Source organism: Anguilla rostrata, chromosome 6, assembly GCF_018555375.3.
Source record: "Anguilla rostrata isolate EN2019 chromosome 6, ASM1855537v3, whole genome shotgun sequence".
NCBI lineage: Eukaryota > Metazoa > Chordata > Actinopteri > Anguilliformes > Anguillidae > Anguilla > Anguilla rostrata.
The window spans coordinates 53,221,214-53,245,012 of record NC_057938.1 but is presented as its reverse complement, the minus strand read 5'-3'; the positions used below and the strand labels follow the sequence as shown (position 1 = coordinate 53,245,012).

Below are 23,799 nucleotides of genomic sequence, written 5' to 3'. Positions count from 1 at the left end.
TCTGCCTTCAAATAGTTCCCCCTTTAAGAGGGAACCTACGAAGCAGGGGTCAACCACCGCATTCCTGCTTTGATATCGAAGGGCCCACGGTTGCCTGTACCCGAACAAAAGCTTTTTCATCTTGCCAGCCAGCAAATCCTCCTAATAAAAGCAGAGTCCATTGATGTTTAAAGGAAGGAGGGGAAGATTTGTTCGATAGGCCGATTAAGGAATGCCGACACAACCCAGATTTCATAACAATTTCTCCCCACAACTTCCTTGAAAATTAGAGAGTGAGCATGTTTTATATTGTATTAATTCATAGTTGAAACAACTTGGGGAAAAAATCTTTAAAATTATACATATGAATTAACAACAGACACATTTATTGCAGCAGTAAAACAAAATAATTTTAAAATAGTTAAATATATAATATATATATATATATATATATATATATATATATATATTCTAAACACATACATCACAAACATAATCCACTCACCAGCTCATGATACTGTTGTCAACTCTGTAGACACGGGTTCGATTTCATTCACAGTTTCCTCCATCACCTCCGCAGTCATCATCTCCGTCGCCTGCCGTTGCACCGTCGTCTCCGTACACTTGACGTCTCCTACAATGGTGGTCGTTTCCTTTTCCGCGGCCGCCATCTTCTCTTTCTCTTTCTCTTTCTCCTCTGCAGCCGGCGGTACGGACGTCTGAGCTTGTTCCACAGGTGGTTCAGGGATGGCGGCCGCTTGCTCCTCGCTTACTTCCGTCGTTTCCTTCTGGGTGCTTTCTTCCGTCTCGGCTTCGGCTGCGTCCGCAGGGGTTTGCGAGTCCGTGGTCTGAGCTTCGGCCGCCGGTCCTGGTTCTGCCTTCGCGTCGGAGACCTCGGGAGCTTCTGCTTTCGCCTCGGGCTGCGGCGTCGCGCCGGCTACCTCTTCAGCCCGACTCGGAACCTCTGTGGCAGGAGCGTCGGAGGGAGCCTCTCCTGCGACTACCACTTCCTCAGCCGGAATGTCTTGGGACGGTTGGGCGTCTTTGGGAATCTCTGCCTCAGGCGCCTCCTCTTGACCTTTGACCTCTGACCCCACCTCTGCTTTGCTCTCGCTCTTTTCACTTTCCCTCTCACTTTGGGCCTCTTCCACCAGAGCCTCTTTCTGGCCCTCTGACTTACTGTCGACCTTTGCCTCTCCTGATTCTTGGGCGGCCACTTCCAAACATTCTGTTGCCTTTTCTACTTGTTGTTCTAGAACCTTTGCTTCCTCCTCTTCCTTAACTTCCACTTCTACTACCTGTTTACTCCCACCCTCAACCTCCACTGAGGCGATTTCCTGACAGACCTCTTCGTTTGCGAGAACCTGTGCATCTTCGATTGGGAGCACCTGAAGGACCTGCACAGCTTCTTGAATTTGTTGTGTGGATTCTTCGGTGACAACCGGTGCTTTTCCCTCCTCAGAAACTTCAACAGTCTCTGACTTTTCTTTGTCATCTTCATCCTTTGCCTCTGCCACAGCCGGTTGTGTGATTGCGTCCACCACAACTTCCTCTGTAGGTGCAGGCAGAGTATCAGAATCTCCAGTTGTTTCAGGAGCTTTTGTGTCACTTGGCACCTCTTCAGCTTCTGCCACTATCGCTGGCGCTTCCTCAGTGACCTGTGTGGTTTCCGGGGCTGCTGCCTCAGTTTTTTGTACCTCCTGGGATTCTGTTTCTGACTCCTCCACAGTCTCAGATAGGTTTTCTACCACACTCTGGATGACTGTCTGGACAATGACTGTGCTCTGCTCTTCAATGGCCTCCTCTTCTCCCTGCACTGCCTGCACACCTTCCTTAATTTCCTCCACCTTCTCACTGACCTCCTCGACAACTGCACTCTGGCTTGTTGAAGCTGCTTCAAGTTTTGCCTCAATGACGGGTTCTGCAGCAAGCTTGCCCACCTCTTCCTCCACGACTAGAACCTGTCCTTCAGTGGTGGTCTCGCTGGTGGAAGCTGCCTTGATTTCTGCCTCAACAGCTACGTCTGCCGCCTTCACCTCAGCTAGGACCTCCTCAATGGCAGTCACCTCAGTTAAAGCTGCTTCAGGTTCTGCCTCAAGGATGGGCGTCTCTGTGTCCTTCTCTTCAATTTGGACTATGTCATTGTCACTTAATTGTACTGATGGAGCCTCTCCTTCTTCGGGCTGAATTGTTTCAGAAGGAGGGCAAGTAATGCTCACTGTCTCTTGGACCACTGCAAATTCAGCAGCAGGTGCCTCGTCAGGAATTGGAGCCTCTTGAATCTCCACCGTTGTCAGGGGTTCAGGCACTGAGGTAATCACTTCCTGTGTCACGACCTCAAGCACCTCCTCCGCCGGTGCGAGCTCAGCATCAGCAGAGGACTGCTTCACATCATCCAGGTCCTGCACTTTCTCGCCCTCCAAAGTGGGTACCTCGGTGACCTGTGAGGTTTGGCTGCAGACCGATTCTTCCACCGTGCTTTCTGCTGGCCCTTCGGCCTCAACTTTAGGCGTGTTCTCGGTAACCACAACCGCTTCTACGTGCTCAGCTCCAGCGTCCACCGTGTTCACCACGGCAACGTTAATTGGTTTGACTTCTTGCAGCTCGTCAACTATTTCAGCGGCTCCTTGTTCGTCTTTGACCTCTCCCACTTCCGCAGCTTGATCCGGTGTGGTTTCTGAAGGTGGCACCTCCTCTGCTGGCTCCACCTCTTCCTCCACGGCCTTGGTAGCCTCCACCACGGGCGCAGCTAACTCTTGGAGTTCCAATTTGACCTCCTGTGCTACGACCTCATGGACTGCCTCCTCAGCAACGTCTGCCACCTCAGATGGTTCCGTCTTATCCTCGACCACTACCTCCATGGATGCAGCTTCGCTGAACTCCGTGACGCTCTCAACAGAGGCCTTCAGAGTCTTCTCCTCCACTGACTCAATCTCTTGAGATTCAAGGCCCGTGCATATGGCCGTGGCCTGAGATGGTTCGTGTAACTCCACACTGACAGTTTCCACAACCTCCTGCAACACTGCCTCCGTCTTTTTCTCCTCACCCTCTCCTGGCACTGGTGTGGTTTCGCCAGAGGTGCCGGGAGATTCCGTAAGTCGAGAGACAGCCGAGACCATCTCTGTTGTTTCTTCTGCGATGGACATTTCAGGTGCCTGCTCCACAGCTGTCACCACCTCCGATGCCAAATCCACAATGTCCTCAGCGATGGTATCGTCCCTAGAAACATCTTCAGTGATGGATTTAGGCGTGGCCACAGTGTCACCTTCTTCCGGAATGTCGCTCAGCTGCAGGTGTTTGGTTACGCACTCGGTTGTGCTCTCCTGAATCTCCTCCACGACTGAGGCTGAGATCCAGGATGGCGATCTTTCATCAGCAGCAGTAGCAGCGGCAACTTCTTTGGGCTCCTCCACCTCGGGCTCTGGTTCTGGTTCTGGCTTTGTCGCCTCAGCCTCTGTAGTACCTGCAACCTCCGCGGTCACTGCCTCCTCCGTTTGTGCAACTTTCACCTGATCTGGCTCAACGGTGTCAAACTCAGACAACGGAACCACGGCGGGTGTGTCCGAGTCCTCCTCCGCTGATCCCACGTCTTTGCTCGCCTCGTCCGATGCCTGCCCGTGCTTCCCCTCCGTCTTCTTCTTCCTGCGTCCAGGGATCAGCTTCTTCAGGGAAAAGGTGGACTCCTCTTTGGGGATTTCACCGTCCGAGGACACGGGCTCGGCTCCGGAGGTCCCGGCGGACTCGTCGGTTTTATCCTCGGCTTTGGCCTTCCGGCGCGGGGTGACGAACCTTTTCAGGGACTCCCAGGTGGACACTCCCTCGCCGTCGGAGGGGCTCCCGGCTGGCTCCGGGGACGACGCCAAATGCTCGCGGTCTGCTTCCTGTGAGCTTCCGAGCGGCGACTCCACGGGTTTTTTGCCTTCCTCTCCGGACTGCAGGGCTTCCTCCTCGATCCTGGGCGCCTCGTCGTCAGAGTCCGATGTTTTCCTGGCCCTCTTTTTGGACGATCCCACGCAGATCAGCGCCTCCCATGACACAGACGTGTCCATTTTCTTCTTAGGCTCTTCGGTGCTTTGCTCTAGCGTCGCCTTGGGTTCCTCCTCGGCGGGCTTGGGCTCTTCGGGTTTCTCAGCGCTTTCTGTGGAGGACAGGGTGGCGGACTTGGGTTTCTCAGCACCCTCATCCTCGCTCTCAGAAGGCCTTTTGACACGTTTCTTCGGTGTCACCAGCTTCTTGAAGGAGGCCCAGGGAAGAATGCCGTCCTTCTTTCTCTCTCCGTCAGAGGTAGTCGCCTCTCCCTCGTTTTCTTGGCTCTCCTCCGCCGGGGTAGCTTCGCTGATAACATGCTCCCCAGATTCCTCTGGAGAAGAGGCTGAACTCTCTCCTTTCTGGGCCTCGGCCGATTCAGTGGACGACTGAAGCTGCTCAGCAACCTGCTCTCCAGATTCAGTCAGCTTCGCCTCTGCCTCTTTCTTAGCTTTATGCTTCTTGGAGGAGATCTTCTTCAGACCAGACCCTGAGAAGAGTTTCTTCAGTGGACTCCCTTGGACTTTGGCTTTCTCTTGGGAAGACAGTAGTTCGGGCTCGGTCGTGGCTGCCGGAGCCTCCTCTGAGACGGCCTGCCCCTCGGCCGAACTTTCTACTTTCTCGTCTTGTGGTTGGGCATCTTCAGCAGCTGCAGTGACCTCTGCGACTTCTTCCGAAGCGGTTGGAGGGACGTCACCGTCCACCGTGACCTCTTCTTCCACGGCAACGGGTGCCACTGCTTCAGCGGCGGGCTCTGTCTCAGCGAGGGGCTCTTCCTCAGCGGCGTCCTCTACCTTAGCAACAGGCTCTTCCTCGGCGGCAGGCTCCTCCTTAGCAACAGGCTCTTCCTCAGCAACGGGTTCTGCCTTACTAGCAGGTTCTGGCTCAGCTTCCTCGGGTGCGGCAGGCTCTTCTTGTGGAGCTTCGGGCGCAGCCTCCTCTTTAGACGTCTCAGCCTCTTCCGCCGCGGGGGATTCTGTCGTTTCTTCTGCCTCCTTTATTTCCTCCTCAGGCTCCTTCTCCTTCGGCACCTCCTCTTCCTTTGGCTTTTTGAAACTTGTCTTCTTGCGCAGGTTGGAGAAGATGCCCTGCGTGAAGAACCTCCTCAGGGAGGACTGCGTTTCCTGGACAGCAGGGGCGGGCGGGGACTCTGGCGACAGCTCCGCCTCCTTCTCGGGGGGAGCTTCCTCAGTCGGCTCTTCCTCCTTTGGTACCTGCTCGGTGGCGTCTCCGTTGACTTTCTCAGTGGGGCTTTCTTCGGTCACTGGCTCAGCTGAGGGCTCGCTGGCTGCCGGCTCTTCTGCGGCCTTCTCCTCCTCCTCCACTGGCTGCGCCTCCTCTGTGGTGGTGGCCTCCTCTTTTGACTCCTCCGCTACCTCGTCAGAGCTGCAGGCCTCAGCCGCGTCCTCCTTTTTCACGTTCAGCAGCTGCACCGGCTCCACCTTCTCGTTCTTGTCCTTCTTCAGGGTGAACTTGAACCCGACGAAGCGGAAGATTTTCTTGAAGCCCACTTCGTTGGCCTCCGGGGACGTCTCCTCGGCCAGCTTCTCCTCCTCCGTCGCAGTCACCTCGTCTGCATCGGCCGACTCCTTCTCCTCCTTTTCGCCATTCACCTGAGGAGCCACTTCCTCCGGGATCACCTCCATGGTCTCGGGAGTGTCCTCCTTCTGGGACGCAGACACGGAGTCCGTCTGGCCAACTGCAACCAAAAGGAGAAATACACTTTACTCGGCTGAAAACTATTTGAGCAGAAGGGACATGTCTGACGTATTGACATTTTGCCACAAATCCATTGTGCAGTACAAAACGATGTCTATTGATAAATTATTAAATTATATATTTTACTGAAAATGTACATGTATTGCCATGGAGCTTTTTATAGTAAATCACATTTAATTTCCGGAAATGTCATAAGGCACAGTTAAAGGAATTTGGTCGCATTACAGATATACAATTACAGTCACTTGCAGTATATACAATTCATAATTAATGTTGTTTTGTTTAGAAGTTCTGCTTTCTGTACCAAATGGGCTAATAAAAGCACCGTAATATTTTTTTTTTCTAATTTATGTTACATCTGATTTTCTGTTTACTGTGAGCTATGGAAACAAAGGTCCAACTGTGAGGCAATAAATTAGAACCTAGAATCTAAAATTTTAATTTGGAATCTAGAATCAAGAATCCATTATTTGCTTGTGAGCGGTAAATACATTCTGTGTTTTATGGGGAGATATAACACTGCCTTGTGAAATTTAAACCTATGACCTTCAGCTGCAGAACCAATGTACTAAATTCAGCTCATTAAGACGTAACACCGTTATTTAGAACTTGAAATTGATATAAAACTGTAACTTACAAGGCTATACAGTTTATATCAAATGGGCATGGTGCCAAGAATAAAGGTACCTCAAACCATTAAGAATACAAACTCAAGTACAGTACATTTATTGAGCTGGGAAAAACTTTGAAGTTGCCCCTTAACTGCGAAACTGCTCTAACAAGTTAGCTAAACTTGGATTAACACAAAAAAACAATAAATAATGTTAGTGAATTTCATGTTTGTTATCGATGGCAGCGTGTCTCCATGAGGCAATACTCCATTTGACCTAGGGGGTAGATTTAGTTTAGTTTACATTTGGTTTTATTTTCGTAGCCGTGTCTTTTGCGAACGCCCGCCAGCGAAATGTTTCGGAAAACGCAGAACACTCAACGGCTCGACTGCGAGAGAGGCCCTCCCTCCCTCCTCCCTCCTCCCTCCCTCCCTCCCTCCCTCCTCCCTCCGCAAGAACGAAAATCTTTCATGCCTGACGACACACCACACGACGGAGGACTCGTGCGCCGTGAGGCCCCCTCCGGCAACGTGATTCAAAACACACTTCCTCGCCATTCAGGCTAACGAAGAGAAGATGTGTGCCTGTTCGACAGTGACAGGTGAGTGAAACAGATGCGCGCGCACGCACTCACACACACACACACACACAATGCCTGAAATTCCTTCAATGTCTATCAGTGTTTTGACAGGAGTAGGGTGGAGGGGGGCCAGGGGGCATTCACAGGCTACATTGCCTAACTCTGAGGCCCCCTTCTCCTTCTTTCCATCCTCTCTTGTTATGGGGAGGGCGGGGGGGCAGGTTAGGGGAGGCGGAGGGGGGGGGTTGGGGTGGAACGTTCACATCTGGCTTTGGTCGTGTTTCCTCTGGGATCCTCAACCTTCACTTGGACTCTCTCGGCAAATTCCCAGCATTCTCAATTTGTGAAATATCACCCCCGCTCCCTCCCCCACCCCCCCTCCCCCCAGTCCCTTCCTCCCCAAGCGAAATGATTATATGTCACTCGGTCATTTCCCCTAACCCCACGCCTGACGTTATACGTGCGCTACAAAGCATAACAATGCATCAGGGCTTTGGCTTTTCCTTTCTGGTTTGTGTTTGTGTGTGTGTGTGTGCGAAAAATTAAGAAGGGCATTGAAAACACAACCCTGTTAATTTTGCATCCAGGACAGAAATATAGTGTACATACACATTTCATTCAGAAAAATCTTACTTCTATTCTTGAGCCAACGGGACATAAAACTTCCTGGCCTCTTCAATTCAAATAGCACGCGGTTTCCATGGGGACAACAGTTATTTTTTAAAGAGAACTGAGTTGAAAGGGGGTCTTCTGAAGGAATGCAAAGGATGAAGTCTTGCAGTACAAGTCTTACATCCTGAAAGGAAAGCATGTACTCCATACATACATTACTTCTGAAAGAGAACATTATGCTCAGTCAGCCAAATCCATGTCTTATGAACAAACTACCAGAGTATGAGCCAACGTTTGAAAAATGTTCCGACAATAATTTCTACCAGCTGTGATCCACACAGAACGGGAAGATACTCAGTACTTTCCAAGAGCATGATGCAGTATTTGTGAAAGAGAAATTAGGAACTAAAACCTTTTTTTTTTTTTAACCTAGGGGTGATATTCAGAAGTCCAGACAATGAATTTGCTCGAGTCTTACGAGCAACTAGAGCATCTTGACCCAGGAAGTCCAGGGAGGAGGAGCTTCCACTCTTTGTCCCGTCCAGGAACCTTGTGTAAATCAATTATCTGAATAAATACAAATAGGCACTGAGATCGAGTATGTTAAGAAGTACTCCAATACTTTAGGGCAAAAACAGGGGTTCTGTCACCCTACAACCCGCCCCCCCTCCCCCCCAAAAAAAAAGAAAAAAAAAGAAAACACACACACACACTGAGGTAATGGGTGGGCTATAGCTGCCTGACCTCATCAACAAAGCCCCTTAAAAAGTAGAGTTTGCTTGTGGGACACACATGAGCACATGAGGGGACTGTGTGGGGGAACAGCTGTGAGACAACCCCCCCCCAAAAAAAAAAACATTTCAGTGCTGTTGGCTGTGGTTGACAGGCGGAACCCCTGGGTTGAGGGTGAACTCGCAAATACTCGTTATGTTTAGGTTAGCGGCTACACTGTCCCGACACACCATTGTGATGTAAACAGACACAGATTGCGTTGGAGACAACAGGCCGTAAAACATGCAAACGACACGGCACTCCGTTAAAAGCTTGTCTTCAGGTGCCACCACGGAGCTGGGAAAGCCTTTCAATTTCACACAATTGCAATGTTAAACTATAGCGAACACGATGCGAATAAAACACAGTCAAGCATTAGATGTAAATTAGAAATTAGAAGCTGTCAGGCTACGTCATCTTTATCCCTGTATAACAATTAAAAAGTGTATTTGTTAAACACACACAAACACACATGCGCGAGCGCACATTATAACAACGCCACTCCTGAAAACGTGCCCTAGTCATCCACACGTCTGCGTAGATCTTTCTAGTATCTGTTTTACATCTCACTCTCTAGCTGGCCCAGGGGAGGATGTCTGGAATGAAGAGACCGAACTTAATGAGGAAGGGCGGGGCAGCCGGGGCAGGGCGGGGGCGCTTAGGGTACAGTCATGCCGTAAGCCGATACCTCGCGGAATCCTAGAAAGCACGCTCAGATCTGTCGCGCGCTCAACGCCGGCACTCAACACAGAATGTGGAAAAGCTTAGCGGGCCCTGATTTATGGTGCTACGCGACGGCCGTTCCGCAGATGTGTGTCAAACGAGGGCATTTTCCGAATTACTCCGCGCCTCTACCTCACATTCGCGAGGTGCTCTGAGGTGCGCTGCCGCCGAAAAACTTTGCAGACGCAGCACAGTTTGTGAAGTTTTTCCCAGGCATCGCCGGTTTTACCTAATAAAAAAGCAATAACTCATATAGCTTCAATGTCCACAGCACATGGTACTGCAGATGTAGAGTCCCCGGTGGGATAGGTGTAACATTTCACTTTTTAGTGGGATTCTTAATTTATAAAGGTAAAAATTACACTAAGGATCCTATAACTGAGACGGTACTCTTCCTGCGTGGATCCTATAGTAAAGACCAGATCACTCAATACCACACATTCCACATTCTGCTAAATGCCATTACATTTGTCAGCTTGTAACCACTTTCTTGCATGTCCTTCCAAGACTTTCCTGGCTGGGTTCAAATGCTTGCAAGGCTTCAAACAGTAACAATAATCACTTTTGCATGTGTACAGATCAAATATTCAACAGCAGTGATTCCGAAAATTACTTTCACACATTTGCCTGTACTGGTGTTTTTAAAAAAATGATATTTTGTAGTATGTACAAATATGTAGCCTACGGTTATGTTTGGAATGTACACATAACTAGCGTAAAAAAGAGACGTTGCTGAGGTGAATGGATAAAGGCTGAATTTATCTTTCGTTGTTTTCGAATAGGAATGGGAGTATTGCGAGTGCTTCTTAGAAAGCCTTTAGAACAAACAATCACTTGTTTTTCAGAGTAGCACCCGTTTCTAATACAAACAGAAAGCCGTGTTTATTCGTTGTTCTTAGCCAGTCTGTCAAGCTTAGCTTGTGAAATTGCTGCAAAGAGTGAAGAGGTTCACTTATCTTAAATTAATTAATTACACAGACGTATGTAAAAAATTACAAAAGCTGATGTTATGATGTTAATTATCACATGATGAACTGATGAAAGTTCGCAGCCATAGATGACTTGTGTGACGCTGTAAAACGAAGACTGCATAACCCACATTTGTAAGAGGGTCGCCTCGAGCCACACTGCCAACCACACCCACAAAACAGTGCCCCAGCACACATTCCATTTCCCGAGGGATTTTGCATAATTGCCTAAATATTTAATTATCTATTACTTTTCATCATTTTTACAGAATGCTCCGAAGGAACACAGCTAAAAAAATATTCTAAAGCTCATTTAAAACTAAAAGAAAAGTAAGATTGCACTTACTAAGATGGAACAAAAACCAATTTAAAACTTTCTAAACTTCTTTCAGTCCTCATAGTAAGAACGCACTCATTGCTGAAAAGCAAAAATAAAAAACTAAAATAAAAGCAAGATTATGAAGCAAAACAATAATAATATAATATTCCAAAACTCATGTAAAACTTTATAAAACTTGTTTCAGCCATCATAAATAAGATCACACTGCACTAAAATATCTTTGAAATACTTACAAAAAAAAAAAAGAACATTGAGCTTAATGAGAATATAAGTCAGAAACACCGGCTCGATTCATGGATTGAAATATCAGCTCCAACACGTACCTGTGAGAGTTATCGTTCCCAGCATTTGAGATTGTGAAATGTCCTCGTCTCCAAACTCTCGCGCAGGAAGAACAAAATTTAGCGGGCAAAGCCTTCTGAAATCGGCAGAGCTTTTAAATGCTCTGGTTTTTTTTTTTTTTTTTTAAATGAAAAAACAAAAAGTTGCGTCTCGCCGCAAAAAACGGCGGTTGTTCCCGTTCAGAAACTCTGTCCGCCCCGAAAAATCCGCGGCTGAAATCTGAAGCAGCGGTAGAGGAAGAGCCTTCCTCTGAAGCGGTCTGCGTTCTGAGAGTCTCGTGCTGGCTACAGGCGCATTTCTACCGGACACTCTGACTGACACTCTTCTTCAGCGAGGACGCCGTTCAGCTGTTCTCACACTCAAAATGAATGCAAGAAGTTTCCCTCCCTCTCTCTCTCTCTGTCCCTCCCTCTCTCTCTCTTTCTAAGCCACAAGATGACAAAGCCTATCATGTGATGCATTTACGGAAGCCCCCCCCCCCCCCCCCCCCAAAACCCAACCCACCCCATTCCACCCCCCAGCCTCCCACTACATGTCCCCTCACCCACACACACGGACACCCCCCACCCACACACCACAAGACACACAGACACCCACGACACACATGGACACCCACACACAGACACACGCACACACACACACATAGACACACACACGCACACACACAGGGACACACACACCCCTAGCCTCCCCTCCCATTGTCTCTCTGCAGACCCCGTGCAGTGTGAAAAACCTGCTTGCTGCTGGGAGACCGGGCCATACTTTATTAAAGACAGATCACCGAGGAGGGGTCGCTCTGCCCCCCATCCTCAAAAAACTGTTTCTTCCAGCAGCCTCTGAAGAGGGAGGTGGGGGTAGGGGGGCAGGGACACTCTTAACACTTTCTGAAAAGGGCTGTTCCTTTCAGAAATCTCACACAAAAAAAAAAACTTGAGTTTCAGTTCAGTTTTGAATTTTTGCCGTCAGCTTCCAAATCCCCAGCCACCTCCGCTTGACCCCACAGATGTTACTGTAGGAAGAGATCCTGAGACATTTCTGAATGATTAGTACGTTGTAACGTGCAGCCGTGTAAACCGGCTTCAAACATCTCAGTGGCTGAGGTTAACCAGTTCCAGAAGGGTGACTGGTTACTTAAGATAACGACGATGTTGGTTTTAACCCCTTTTTTTTCCTTTTTTGTTTTCTCTGCCCGGCGCTTCTATGTAAATTAATTGGTCGTTCTGACTTTGACGCACTTCAGGTCCGCGCTGGACAATTCGACCTTTGTTTGGTGGAGACTTCAAGGAATGCAGGTAATTCCCAGACAAACAAGAGCTAATCTGGCTCATCACACCTCTGAGCCGCTCGTTTACAGCGGTGCTGGGTGGACGGCTGGAATCCACAGTCATCGGCAGACATTTCAAGACGAGCCTTCGAAGCAGTCGAAGGAGAAGAACACACTGCGTATATTCAGTGTATTTTAATACACTTTTTTTTTTTTTTTTTTTGCTCTTGTATTTCAGGGATTTTTTATTGAATGTTTGACAGATTAATTTAGGGACTCCCCAAATGCTCTCAAATGCTACAGGAAGCGTTCATTCTCAGTGACATAAAACCGATTTGCGTCTTTAATCGGTAGCTATAGGTACACGTCAAATGCTTCAGACGAACTGCAACAGCCTCAGCCCGTCGCTAATGGTGAGCTGGGGGCATATCGGCTTGCTCCTGGGGGTTAAGTGCCAAGATCATTAGGAGAACTTGAGATTAAAATGAAAATCATCTCCAGGTTAAGAGCCTCTTTCAACTCAGTCGTCTCGTCCTGTCTCTCTCCTCTCTGCGTCCCTGTTTGCCTCTATTTAAATTCGTTCACAGGGGTAATGAATGGATGGCTTTAAAGTGCACCCCCCCACACACACACACACCACCACACCCCCACAAGAGCATCCAGTGGGGGAGGGGTGGACAGAATCACTGACCCTACCCCAGCAACACCCCCCCCCCTCCCCCGTGTCGTTTGAGAGGGAAGAGGGGAATTCCATTCAACTGAGTCGAAAAACAGCCTCCATGCATTAATGTAAAGTGGGCTTCCAAATTACTGTAAGATCCGGTATAGAATTTATGCGCTGGGCTTCTTCAGGAAGGAATGGAACTTTCTTTTACATAGGTTTTTTTTTTGGTGGGGTGGGGGGGGGGTGTACAAATAATTTGTGTTTCTGTGGCATGTTTTTTGGAACGCTGGGAGTAACCCTAACTGGCCCTCGCACAAGTTTATGTAATATAACATCTGCCCCCATCTGCTCCCACTGTCCAACACACACACGCCGCTCTCACACACACTCACACACACACACTCACACACATACACATTCGCACACACACACAAACACACACACAGCTACAGTTATTCAAACAGATGTGACTCAGTGGCATAGTGCTGTGCAATCAAAGGTAGTAACTCCTTAACAATCTGCCAGGATCCTGCTCGTGTGGGTCATGACTCACAGGAACAAGTTGTGAGGAATTTTTCTTTTCGGACCCTTCGTTGATTGAGAGATTCCAACAGGACAGATCACAGCCTCCTCTCCCACACACACACACTCACACACTCGCACCACTGCCCCCCATGTCCTTTTTTACGGATCTTGGCCTGACTCAGAAGCACATGAATCACCCCTCTGCGATCCCGCACATGTACACGTAACACCCCCCACCCCCCCACCCCCACCCCCCAACGCACACCCATGCCCCCCCCCCTCCCCCACACACACTCAAACCCCCTGCCCCCCCATCTCCCTTCCGAATCTTGGCCTGACTCAGAAGACATGAATCAACCCCCCCGGCGTTCCCGCGTAACACGTAGCCCCGCCTCCTCCCGCGTAAACAATGCACTCCCCTCGGCCGAGGGCCTTCGCCCAGCGGAGTGCTCGGTCCCGGGGGCCGGACGCTATGACATCATCATCGCGGCGGCGTGGACATATAATGGCAGGAAGCGGGGAAGGGACGCCCTCGCGTGCGCCGTCGCGACAGCCAATCGGAGGCCGCCCTCCGTGCGGGCGGGAGCCACAGGAAAGGCGGCCGTTCCGCAGACACGACGTCCGACTCTCTCTCTCTCTCTCTCTCTCCCTCCCTCTTTCCCTCTCTCTCTCCCTTTCTCTCTCCCGCTCTATCCCTCTCTCTCTCCCTCTCTCTCTCTCTCCCTCCCTCTCTCACTCTCTCTCCCACTTCCTGGAGTCGTGCAGCCCGGCGCGCTCCGGTCCTCCTCCTGCTCCCTCGCTTCCCATAAAACACAGAAGAAGAGCGAGATGACCCGGGAAAGGCGGCGTGACATCACCGCGTTACGTCAGGCCCCTCGTTTCCCCCGAGCGGCGCTCATATCTAACTCTGATTTACGCCACGGAAACCATCCCGTTCAGCGCATCAGTCACCGGGCTGGGCTGTCTGCTCTTAAGGCTGTTCGGGTGAATAGTTTGCATTTTTTAAAGAACTGCTCTGCGCACTGGCTCAGCTTTATTACCCAACAGCGCCGAAAGGATATAAATTTAGGGCGGGGAGACTTGTAGCCCGTCACCATTACGCGGCAATTAAGTGCATAAAATTTAAAGGCGCTATAAAAACTCGTTCGCTTGTACGGCCAGTGACATCACACCCTCGCCTGGGCATTAGCAGACAAGAGCACTGACGGATGAGCGCATCACACCGACGCAACGTAAAGCCTTATAACCGCTCCGCTGGGTTCAGAGGTCACGTGACCACTCCAACCAATGGCTGGGAAATCACAGACGCATCCTGAAGCGGAGATGTAGACCGAGACTCCCGAAGCGGGCCTGGTACAGTGACCCCAAAACTCCCAGAGACCCCCCCCTACCCAAAAAAAGAGACCGTACTCAACACCTGCGATGTGACAGAAATAAAGGTACCGTGGAGGTACATCTTTGTTCTTTAGGAAACAAGTCTGCCAAATGTACCCTAACAATAATGATCTACTTGTGCTAATAAGCACCTTTTTTAGTTAAAAGGTACAAATAAATAATGTATTGCTGGCTAGGGGTACAGTTTTACGTGTCTATAGGATACCAACCCCCAGTGACAGGCGTTTGTGCCGTCACAAGCACTTTCTCATACCTTTTGTGTGTCTGCTGGCTTTCCTAGTGTTTCAGCACTCAAGGGGTTAATTTAATAGCTTAATTAATTACGATGAGTTTGTGTTTCTGTGGCTTGTAATGGATGCTTATCTGTGTGTATTCAAGGTGTGTATTTTGGTTATTGGCTGAGACGCACTTGTGTTGCATTGTAAGTCACTCTGGTTAGAGCGTCTGCTTAACGGATGTAATGCAAGTCAGTGATTGGCTAAAGGCTCCACACGCCTTGTTTTCTAAGGTATAAATTGGCTGACTGATTCAAAGAAAACTACAACAACAAAAAAAATGGGGACAATGGGGGCCCCCCAGGACTGTTTGACACCCCTGGCCTAAATCCAGCACCAGTGTTGACCACCGTGACCTTATTGGCTTAAATTTTACCTGAAATTCTTCAATGGATGTCCAAATGCATTTTCAAGGTTCACACCCCCCATATCTTTATTATACAACCCCTTCGTCTAACAACGACTGCAGCATGTATTTTTACTCTGAAACTTCCCACTTGAATTTTTCAAATTCCTCCCATTTGGGGGAAATTGCCTAGTTTGGTGAAACTGACCAGCATGGATGGGGGGGGGGCAGGATTTTGGAGGAATAAGCCTAGTGTGCGCCAGGAAGGAGTCTTGTTGGCGGGGGGAGGGGGCGGTGGGGTATAAGACAAGGAGAAAGAACATTTGATCACAGCTCTTTGTGCAGATTTGAAAATAGACCTGCCCAACAACCCCTGATATGTAAATCACACAAATATTTACACACAGAACAGTTCTTACGTTGAATAACAAATTTAAATTATAACATTTCTCATTTCTATTTAGATTATATTTATTACCGGTAACAGATTCTTGAGCCGCTTCAGAAACTTTCCAGGAAATTCTGGAAGAAACCCAAGTCCATCATATAAGAACCCTGGGAATTTTGTTGTCCTGTTTTCATCACACATCTATCTGCTGTGCCATTTTCCAAGTGATCAAAGCTTTTTTCCGCGAATGTGAATGTGACTCTTGGCTCGGTCCTTTTTGAACAAACAGATGTTTGTCATACGAGGATTGCAACATTGCCAAAACCATTTTCTCCATTTTGGGGGGGGGGGGGGACAAAGATGGAGTAGATGTTGAACAGAAAAGTGGACACTGGGCTGGACTGCATGAGCCCTCCTCTACAGTATGCCCTGCCAGCAGTGAGGCTGCAGGACTGAAGGGGGAAATAGAACTCTCCCAAAGGGGTGACAGAACCTTCTGGAAAAGATCTAAAGCCTATTGCAGAGCAGACTTGCGTCAATAGTGACACACTCACACACTCACACATGCACGCATGCACACACACGCACGCACGCATGCACACAGGCATGCACACACGCACGCACGCACACTGGCACACATGCACACACACGCACACACGCACACAGGCACACATGCACACATACGCACACACACACACACACATACAGGCACGCATGCACACACACACTCGCACGCACGCACGCACACACATGTACAAACATACAAATACACACACACATGTATGCACACACACAAACACACACAGACATGGACACACACACGCGCACACACACGCACACACACACACGCACACACACACGTACACGCACATGCACACACACACACACACACACAGACATGGACACACACACGCGCATACGCACACACACACACACACGCGCACACACACACACACACACGCAAGCCCACTGCCTGGATCTGTCCCCTAAGCTAAACCTGCGTCCAGCTGGGAGAAAACAGACATGACGTTTGCACAGCATATGAGATCAGCCATTATCTCATTCTCTCTGGCTCCCACAGTCCTCTGCAGTCTCTGCCCATGATGCTGATGAGATGTGTCTGGAAACGCTCTGCCAAATCAGAATATCGTGCCAATCAGAACGGAACTTTAACGACTTATGAGGGGTTACTGCCACAATAAACCAAAGAGGGGGGGGAAACGGATTTAATTAAACGTTCTTCTTTAACGTTGAATACCGAAACGCAGTTTGCGCTCGTAAGGAGGGGACTGACTGGCGGTCTGCGCTCCGCCATTTTGTGATTTTATGGAGTAGTGTTCACCCGAAGGCCGGGGTCAGGCCGTGATAGATGGAGAGGAAGGAAAAGCCTGCCCCCCGAATGGCTGCTTCTTTCCTTTCCTGGAGTCATTTAAAGAGTTCGGTTTGCAGTTTTACAGCACCGAAGAGAGCTGGGGAAGAGTGGGGGGGGGGGGGAGGGATTTTTTTCATGAGATCAGAGAGTTCGAGCCTATGCAGGACAGAACCGGTTTGCTCTGACATCAGGGGTCCAGCTCAACACAAGGCTTAGAGATATCAATGGAATTCCCACTCCTGCTACCCCAGCTGCGTGTGTGTGTGAGTGCATGTGTGTGTGTGTGTGTGTGTGTGTGTGTGAGTGTTCATCTGTGTGTGTGTGTATACGTGTGTGTGAGTGTGTGTGTGTGCACGTGTGTGTTTGTGTGTGTGAGAGAGTGAGAGAGGTGAGATCAGGCTGCCCTCCCTTTCTCCCCCCATGGGGGGAGAGTAACGCACAGAGTCTCCGCCCCCAAGCCCAGCCTCTGGCCGCCCTGCGTCTGGACCCGCGGAAACCCTCGCGCCGCCTCAGATAAAAGCCCCAGGGCATGCTGGGATTGGTCGCATGCGCTCGCAGCTGCACGGTACAGCCGACCCGCCTGTCTGTCTACCCCCGTCCCGTCCCGTCCCACCCCCCCCCTCCTCGCCCCCACCCAGTGAGGACAGCGCCCCAGTCCTCAGTCCTCCCAAACGCTGATAAGGAGCAGATCGCACGGCGGGATAAACACCAGGCCTCTCTGCAGAACCGCGCGTTTTACGATAATCTCAGAGCGGTAAATCTGACCTCTGCCTTTTCTTTTTTTCTCACCACCGTTAATACCTTAGAATCACAGCGAGCCAAAGAGCGGGGCCCAAGATTCTCCCCGTCTGTTTATTCTCCTGAAAGAAAGAAAGAAAAAACATTTTTCCTTCCAGAGAACGCGGGATTCCGTGTAAACACAGTCCTTGCTGGTTATCCGGAAGGCGCTCAGATAAATTTGCTCCTCTCTTCCGAGTTTAAACTAAAACTGGGCTCTCCCTTGTGTGCAACTTCGACCTCATGAGGACACTGGTGTGTGTATCAAGCTGTTTACAGACTAATAAAAACAGGCTTCGTATAAACACATTCCTCGCTGGTTATCCATAAGACACTGATAAAAACACCTCTTCTCTTCCGAGTTTGAAGTTGTGCTTTCCCTGTGCGCTACCTCAACCTTATGAGGACACTGTTGTGTGTATCGAGCTGTTAGCAGATTAGCATGAACTGGTTTTTTTTAGGACCGACATCGATAGTTTGATTGAAGTTCCTGAGAATGAACAAATCTATTACCTTTATTCTAGATAAGGGGATGGAGGGGCTTGCATCTCTTTTTTGATATTGTAAACCTCTGCAGCTTTATTATGCAATCGGCCCAATGATGTAATATCTTAGACGGCATTTCCTGAAAAGCTTGTGAATGACACGTTTTCCGGTGATCAAATCTGAGAGCAAAGGTGCATTGACCTGGGCAGAGCTGATTGGCTGATTGGGCCGGGAGCGATTGGCGGAAACAGTAACCTGTTAACACATTGCCCCCCCCCCCCCTCCCCGCATAAGACAGATGTGAAGCTGAGATTCTATTTTACATTTACATTCCGCAGGCGTGACATCACAGATGGATTCCGACACCAGACAGATTCAGCTGCTCTTCATCTGGAAACCATAATCAGGCGGTCGGGGAACCGTGTTTCAGAACCAGGCCCGGATATTCAATAAAGCCCGCAGTGAGACCGAGGGTGGGGGGGGTTAGGGTTTAAAGGGTCTAACGCTCAGCGATAGCGTTCGTGAATCGCGTCCGTTCCTCTCTGTCAGCCTCGCGCTGTGACGCGTGCGTCGGCCGCGAGGCCTCCAAGCCGAGTCAATTTTTAGCGGTACCAGCGGTTTTGGCGGTTTGAAAAATAAACGCGCGTAGAATTACACCACGTACCCCCCGCCCCAAACCGCCACCCACCGCCCCCTCGCCCGCCACAGATAGAAAAATAACGCCGCCGCCCCCAAATATTTTTGGAGGGAAATGCCTCGCTCTCCTGGCCGCGGAGGAACACGGGGGGGGGGGGGGGGGGGGGCTGGAAACTGAAAGAAAATAAACAGCGTTTTTGGGGGGCGGAGCCTCTGTGCGAGGGGGCGTTCTTGGGGGTTTGGGGGTTCTGTTGCTGATGCTGGTTTCCCAGGGATACGCGCGGCCGACGCACTCAGAGGGGCGTTTCTCGCCCGCTGGCAGCCCCCAGCCCCCCCCCCCCCCCCCGTACAAGAGGACTAGGAGAGGATATCCCTAAGTATGGAATCACTGCATGTTGACAGATGAGATATACACACACGCGCATGCACATGTATACACATGCACACACACACTCATACGCACAAACACACACACACACAGGCACACATGCACATACTCTCACTCAGTCTCTCTCTCACTCTCTTTCTAGAGTGTATATATACTATCTATATATATATATAATTTTTTAAAATATATACATGCATATAGTATATACATTATGGTAGGGGACGGCCACAGCTGTAGCCCACCATGTCTTTATCCAAGATGGCAGATCGCTCATGTGACTGAGATAATTAAGTAAAGCATCCTGAAGAAGAGAAATGCCTAAAACCAGCTCGTCCCTGACTGCGCCCCACCAGCGGTGTGGGGTCTCTGAGAGGGGCGCATGGGGGTCCTGTCAGAGGGGCCGCTGGGATTAGGGGGGGTCAGGTGCACGCCAAAGCGGACATACTTGAGGAGATCTGTGAGACTCAAGATGCGCTAAGCCAGATTCCACCTGTCTCTGTCCTGACTGCTGCTGCCACCCAGAGTTTATGAGGGAGGTCCCCCTCACACACACACACACACACACACATATACACACTCATACTGCACACACACACACACACACAAACTCACCTTCTGCCAGGACCTTCTCCTCAGTGCAGCCGTTGAGCTCAGCTGGGTGTTCCTCAGTTCCCCCATTCAGACTAGAGATCTGACCGTTCTTCTGCAGGAGCTGAGAGAGAGAGAGAGAGAGAGAGAAAGAGAGAGGGAGAGAGAGAGAGAGAGAGAGAGGGAGAGAGGGAGAGAGAGAGAGAGAGGTGAAACACTCTGAAAACGTTCGAAAAAATGTACATGTCATCATGTCGTCTGCCTTGCATATATACTCCTGTTTGTTTATTTTATTTGCATGTGCATTTACATATAATTATGGTGACAGAACCACTGGTTTGTTGAAAAGGGGCATATACCATTCACTTGCTATCAGTTACTAACAGGGAAGATAAAATCTTGAATGCCATGTGATAACATTCCCTGCAGCAGCACCCCACTGGTTCAGTGTCTTGGCAACTACAGTCCCCCAGACCACAAAACAGTGTCCATGAATAGGTATTGTCTAGCTGGCTGAATGAAAGGCACACTGTAAAGATTTTAATCAAAATTGGTGCTAAAGCTGGCAAGCTAAAATGGCACACACACACACACACACACACAAAGGTGATAAAACAGTCAGATTTGACTTCCCCACAATTCCTCCCAAGTATGTATGTTGAGGTGACATCACAGTAGAACCATCATGCAAGCAGGTACTCCCAACGTGGGGAAAAAAGGCAATGTCTTCCATTTATTTTCCATTTGTTTAACCCTGGGGGATTTGTGGTGTGATGACATCACACTAAAAACAAGGCTTAATTTTTTTTTTTTTTACCAAATGAAGGAACTAAGGAAAATAAAACCCCAGGAACTAGCACCTGCTTTATGTCTTAAGAGACAAACCCAGTCTGTAACATGCAGAGCACTACGGGGAGTAGAAAGCATCTGCAGACAATCTTTGCTGGAGAGGAGAACAAAGGTGGAGTGGGAGATCTGTGCCCCCCCCCCCCCCCCCCCCCCAGCCCTGTTTTGGCTTCCTCAGCACCACCCACCCACAGACACCTCAGCCTCTCCAGATCCTCAAACAACACCCAGCCTTGGGAGATACACGCGCACACACGCACGCACGCTGGCACACACATATACAGGGGCGACATAACCCAGGAGGTAAGAGCGGTTGTCTGGCAGTCGGAGGGTTGCCGGTTCGATCCCCACCCTGGGCGTGTCTAAGTGTCCCTGAGCAAGACACCTAACCCCTAACTGCTCTGGTGAATGCGAGGCATCAATTGTAAAGCGCTTTGGATAAAAGCGCTACATAAATGCAGTCCATTTACCATTTACATATACACACATTCCACAGATGCCTCCATTACCACAGGCCTGCCACACAGCTAATAAACTCAATGCGAGCCTCTTAAGTGAAATGGCTTCACAGTACAGTGCTTTTGTTTTCCCTTCTTCTTTTAACCCTTTTCCTACAAAGCAACATGATTGTTTTCACACCTAAAAAAAGACAGACATTCCTTCTGTCTCCTGAGTGTAATTGACAGCCCTTTGAGGCAGTGATCAGGCCTTGATAACAAGCCAGCAGGTGTCCCATTTTGACCCCCCCCCCCCACCCCAAAAAAAAAACCTCACCCCTCTGGTCCATCTCATGACTCCCATTCTCGGCATTCCACACTCACAATCCATACCCCCTACCCAGAATTCCTCATGACAGGGCAAAGGAAAACCCCCCACCCCAGGCTAATCACCCCCCCCCCCCCGCAACGCATGAAACCCCATCTGTGCTCTGTCCCGACTGTCCCCTACTACAACTACAACCCCCCCCCGCCCTCTTATCATTCCCCCCTTAAAATAGCCATAGCACCCCCTTCCCCTCAGGACAAGTTCTACACTACTGGGGCACAAAAATGACAAATATTTCTCACATGCAACAGTCAGATTCTTGTCCTCTTGAAGACGACATGCAAAAACATTTGATCCAAGCGATGCCCGTTTTACGATATACACACAGGGGAAAAGGACTCCTCACTGCTGCTCCTGGTGAGAGCCTACTGTGTCTCCGTATGAAACATAACAAAACGCATATTAGAAAAACATAAAACATTTTATTAAATGGACTTTGGAAAGTGTTTTCTTTTTTTTCTGGTTAAATTGTGCATTCAACACTAAAAGGGATTCTAGGGCAAAAGCCATTAAGGTATTGCCTGTTTCAAACACAAACGGACACACTGTATCGTGGGAGATGCAGAGCACACCCAGAAAGAAAATTTTTTTTTTTTGTAGAGAGCAGATGCCAGTCTGTTTCCCTCAGAGTGTAATTTAATTTCTGGCTGCATTTCTCACTCTAATCTATAGAAAGCTCTGCATCTGACCAAGCATAGCCACGCCCATACAGGCACACACACAGCTGCTCCACACAGGGATGCACGTGAGAAAGGACACACACACATACACACACACACACACACACACACACACACACACACACACATGCATCCATGAACATCCACGTACACACTAATGCACACACATGCATATATACACACACGCACGGGCATATGCATGCGTGCATTTTCTGCAGTGACGAATTGATTGCGTGAATCGCCGCTCGTATATCCCTGTCTTCCAGGCCAGCATCCAACAAGCCAGACAGTCTACAACTTTTATTCAGCACAAGAGACCATCATCACTCAGCAAAGATCAGACACTGCAAAGACAGCGCGTCTGCCTCTCAGCTATGTAAACACCGGCTCTTAGAGGGCACCGTTTCAACCGCCGCTTAAATATGCTATTTAACCCTTTGAGGAGTAGGTTCTTTGGAATGTTCTTTCGTTTTTAAAGCTATAAGTCAGTGTTCTAGAACTCCACTGCTTTCAGTTACCAGTAGTGACTGTTACATCAGCATTAGAATGTTCACTGAAGAACGTTCCAGTTACATTTCTGTGATCTTACACCTTGGCTTTAAGGGTTAAACATTAAACAAGGGAGGCGGGGTTCTGCACATGCTCAGTACAGACCACCCTGTGCTTTCTGTTTTTCTACATTCAGGGCATTGGTGAGCCCGAGTTCCATCAAAGAGAGCTGTCCCCACTCAAATGTCCCACGTCCAGCATCTCACTGACAGAGAGCGCAACCGTGTGGACCAGGCCAGGTCCAACACCTCCACCCCCCCCTTAACCCCCCCAACCCCCACAAACCCCCCCCCCACTCCCCAACCACCAACCGCCCAACCCCTCCCCCCACCCCAACCCCATATTCCTATACGACCATTTAAACATCCTACTCATCACTAATCACAATCAAACAATCAAAAATGTGAGCATTTAAATTGTAACCACTGTCTATGCAAAATAAGAGATTTCATGGAGGCAACATCGGCAGGTGAACGCAGTTGCGCTGCGCAGTCAAGTGGAGGCCTGGGCTGGTGTAGCGAGCTGCGTGACCCGGCACACTGGAACGAGCCCAGCCCAGACCACGGCTCCTTCACCTCCCGCGGCATCATGGGAACTCCCGTTACTCCAAGGCAGCGGCACCAGGGCGTCATTCCTGTCCCTCGTAAATCACTCACCTCCCTGATTTACGCCCCGCTTACAAACCAGGGGGGGGGTGTGACCCCCCTCCCCTCCCCTCCCCTCCCCCCTCCAGCTGCTTTCTGATGTCATTACTGTAGTTCAAACCCCCTCCCCCCTCAGCCACCAGCCAACTGATGGCCAAACCACACCACTTCAAAAGCACCCTCTGGAAATAGAGTCCATCTACAGCGCTGGTTATTAATACTTTTTAAAACCAGGACCCAAATTACAAATACTTTTTAGAATCAGGACCCAGATTTGCAATTTACTACCTGTCAAGGGCCCGTCAAATACACATCCTAGCAAAGCCTACTAGACTACAGACTCATTCCGGGACTGACCTCAAGCATTCCCACAACCCATTTTGTGTCCCGACCCATAGTTCATAGAAATTCTAATCTACAGTATGAAACTGCAGCAAGAAACTGTAGTTTGCCAAAAGACAATTTTGTTAAGGAACTAAA

The 23,799-nt window shown here is 49.4% G+C and overlaps 1 protein-coding gene across 2 annotated transcripts in view; it reads right to left on the bottom strand.

Moving 5' to 3' along the window:
- The window catches only part of akap12b (A kinase (PRKA) anchor protein 12b), a 49,180-nt gene that overhangs the window by 3,521 nt on the left and 21,860 nt on the right, over nucleotides 1–23,799 (bottom strand). Inside the window, exons 2-3 of one of the 2 annotated variants that reach the window (XM_064340512.1) lie at nucleotides 19,800–19,899; nucleotides 485–5,704 (exon numbers count right to left, since the gene is read on the bottom strand). In XM_064340512.1, coding sequence (XP_064196582.1) covers nucleotides 489–5,704; nucleotides 19,800–19,899 — 5,316 coding nt within the window. In that variant the 3' untranslated portion in view covers nucleotides 485–488. Of the gene's footprint in view, nucleotides 1–484; nucleotides 5,705–10,652; nucleotides 11,053–19,799; nucleotides 19,900–23,799 lie in introns of those variants that run through there. The other variant, XM_064340513.1, reaches the window with a different exon arrangement.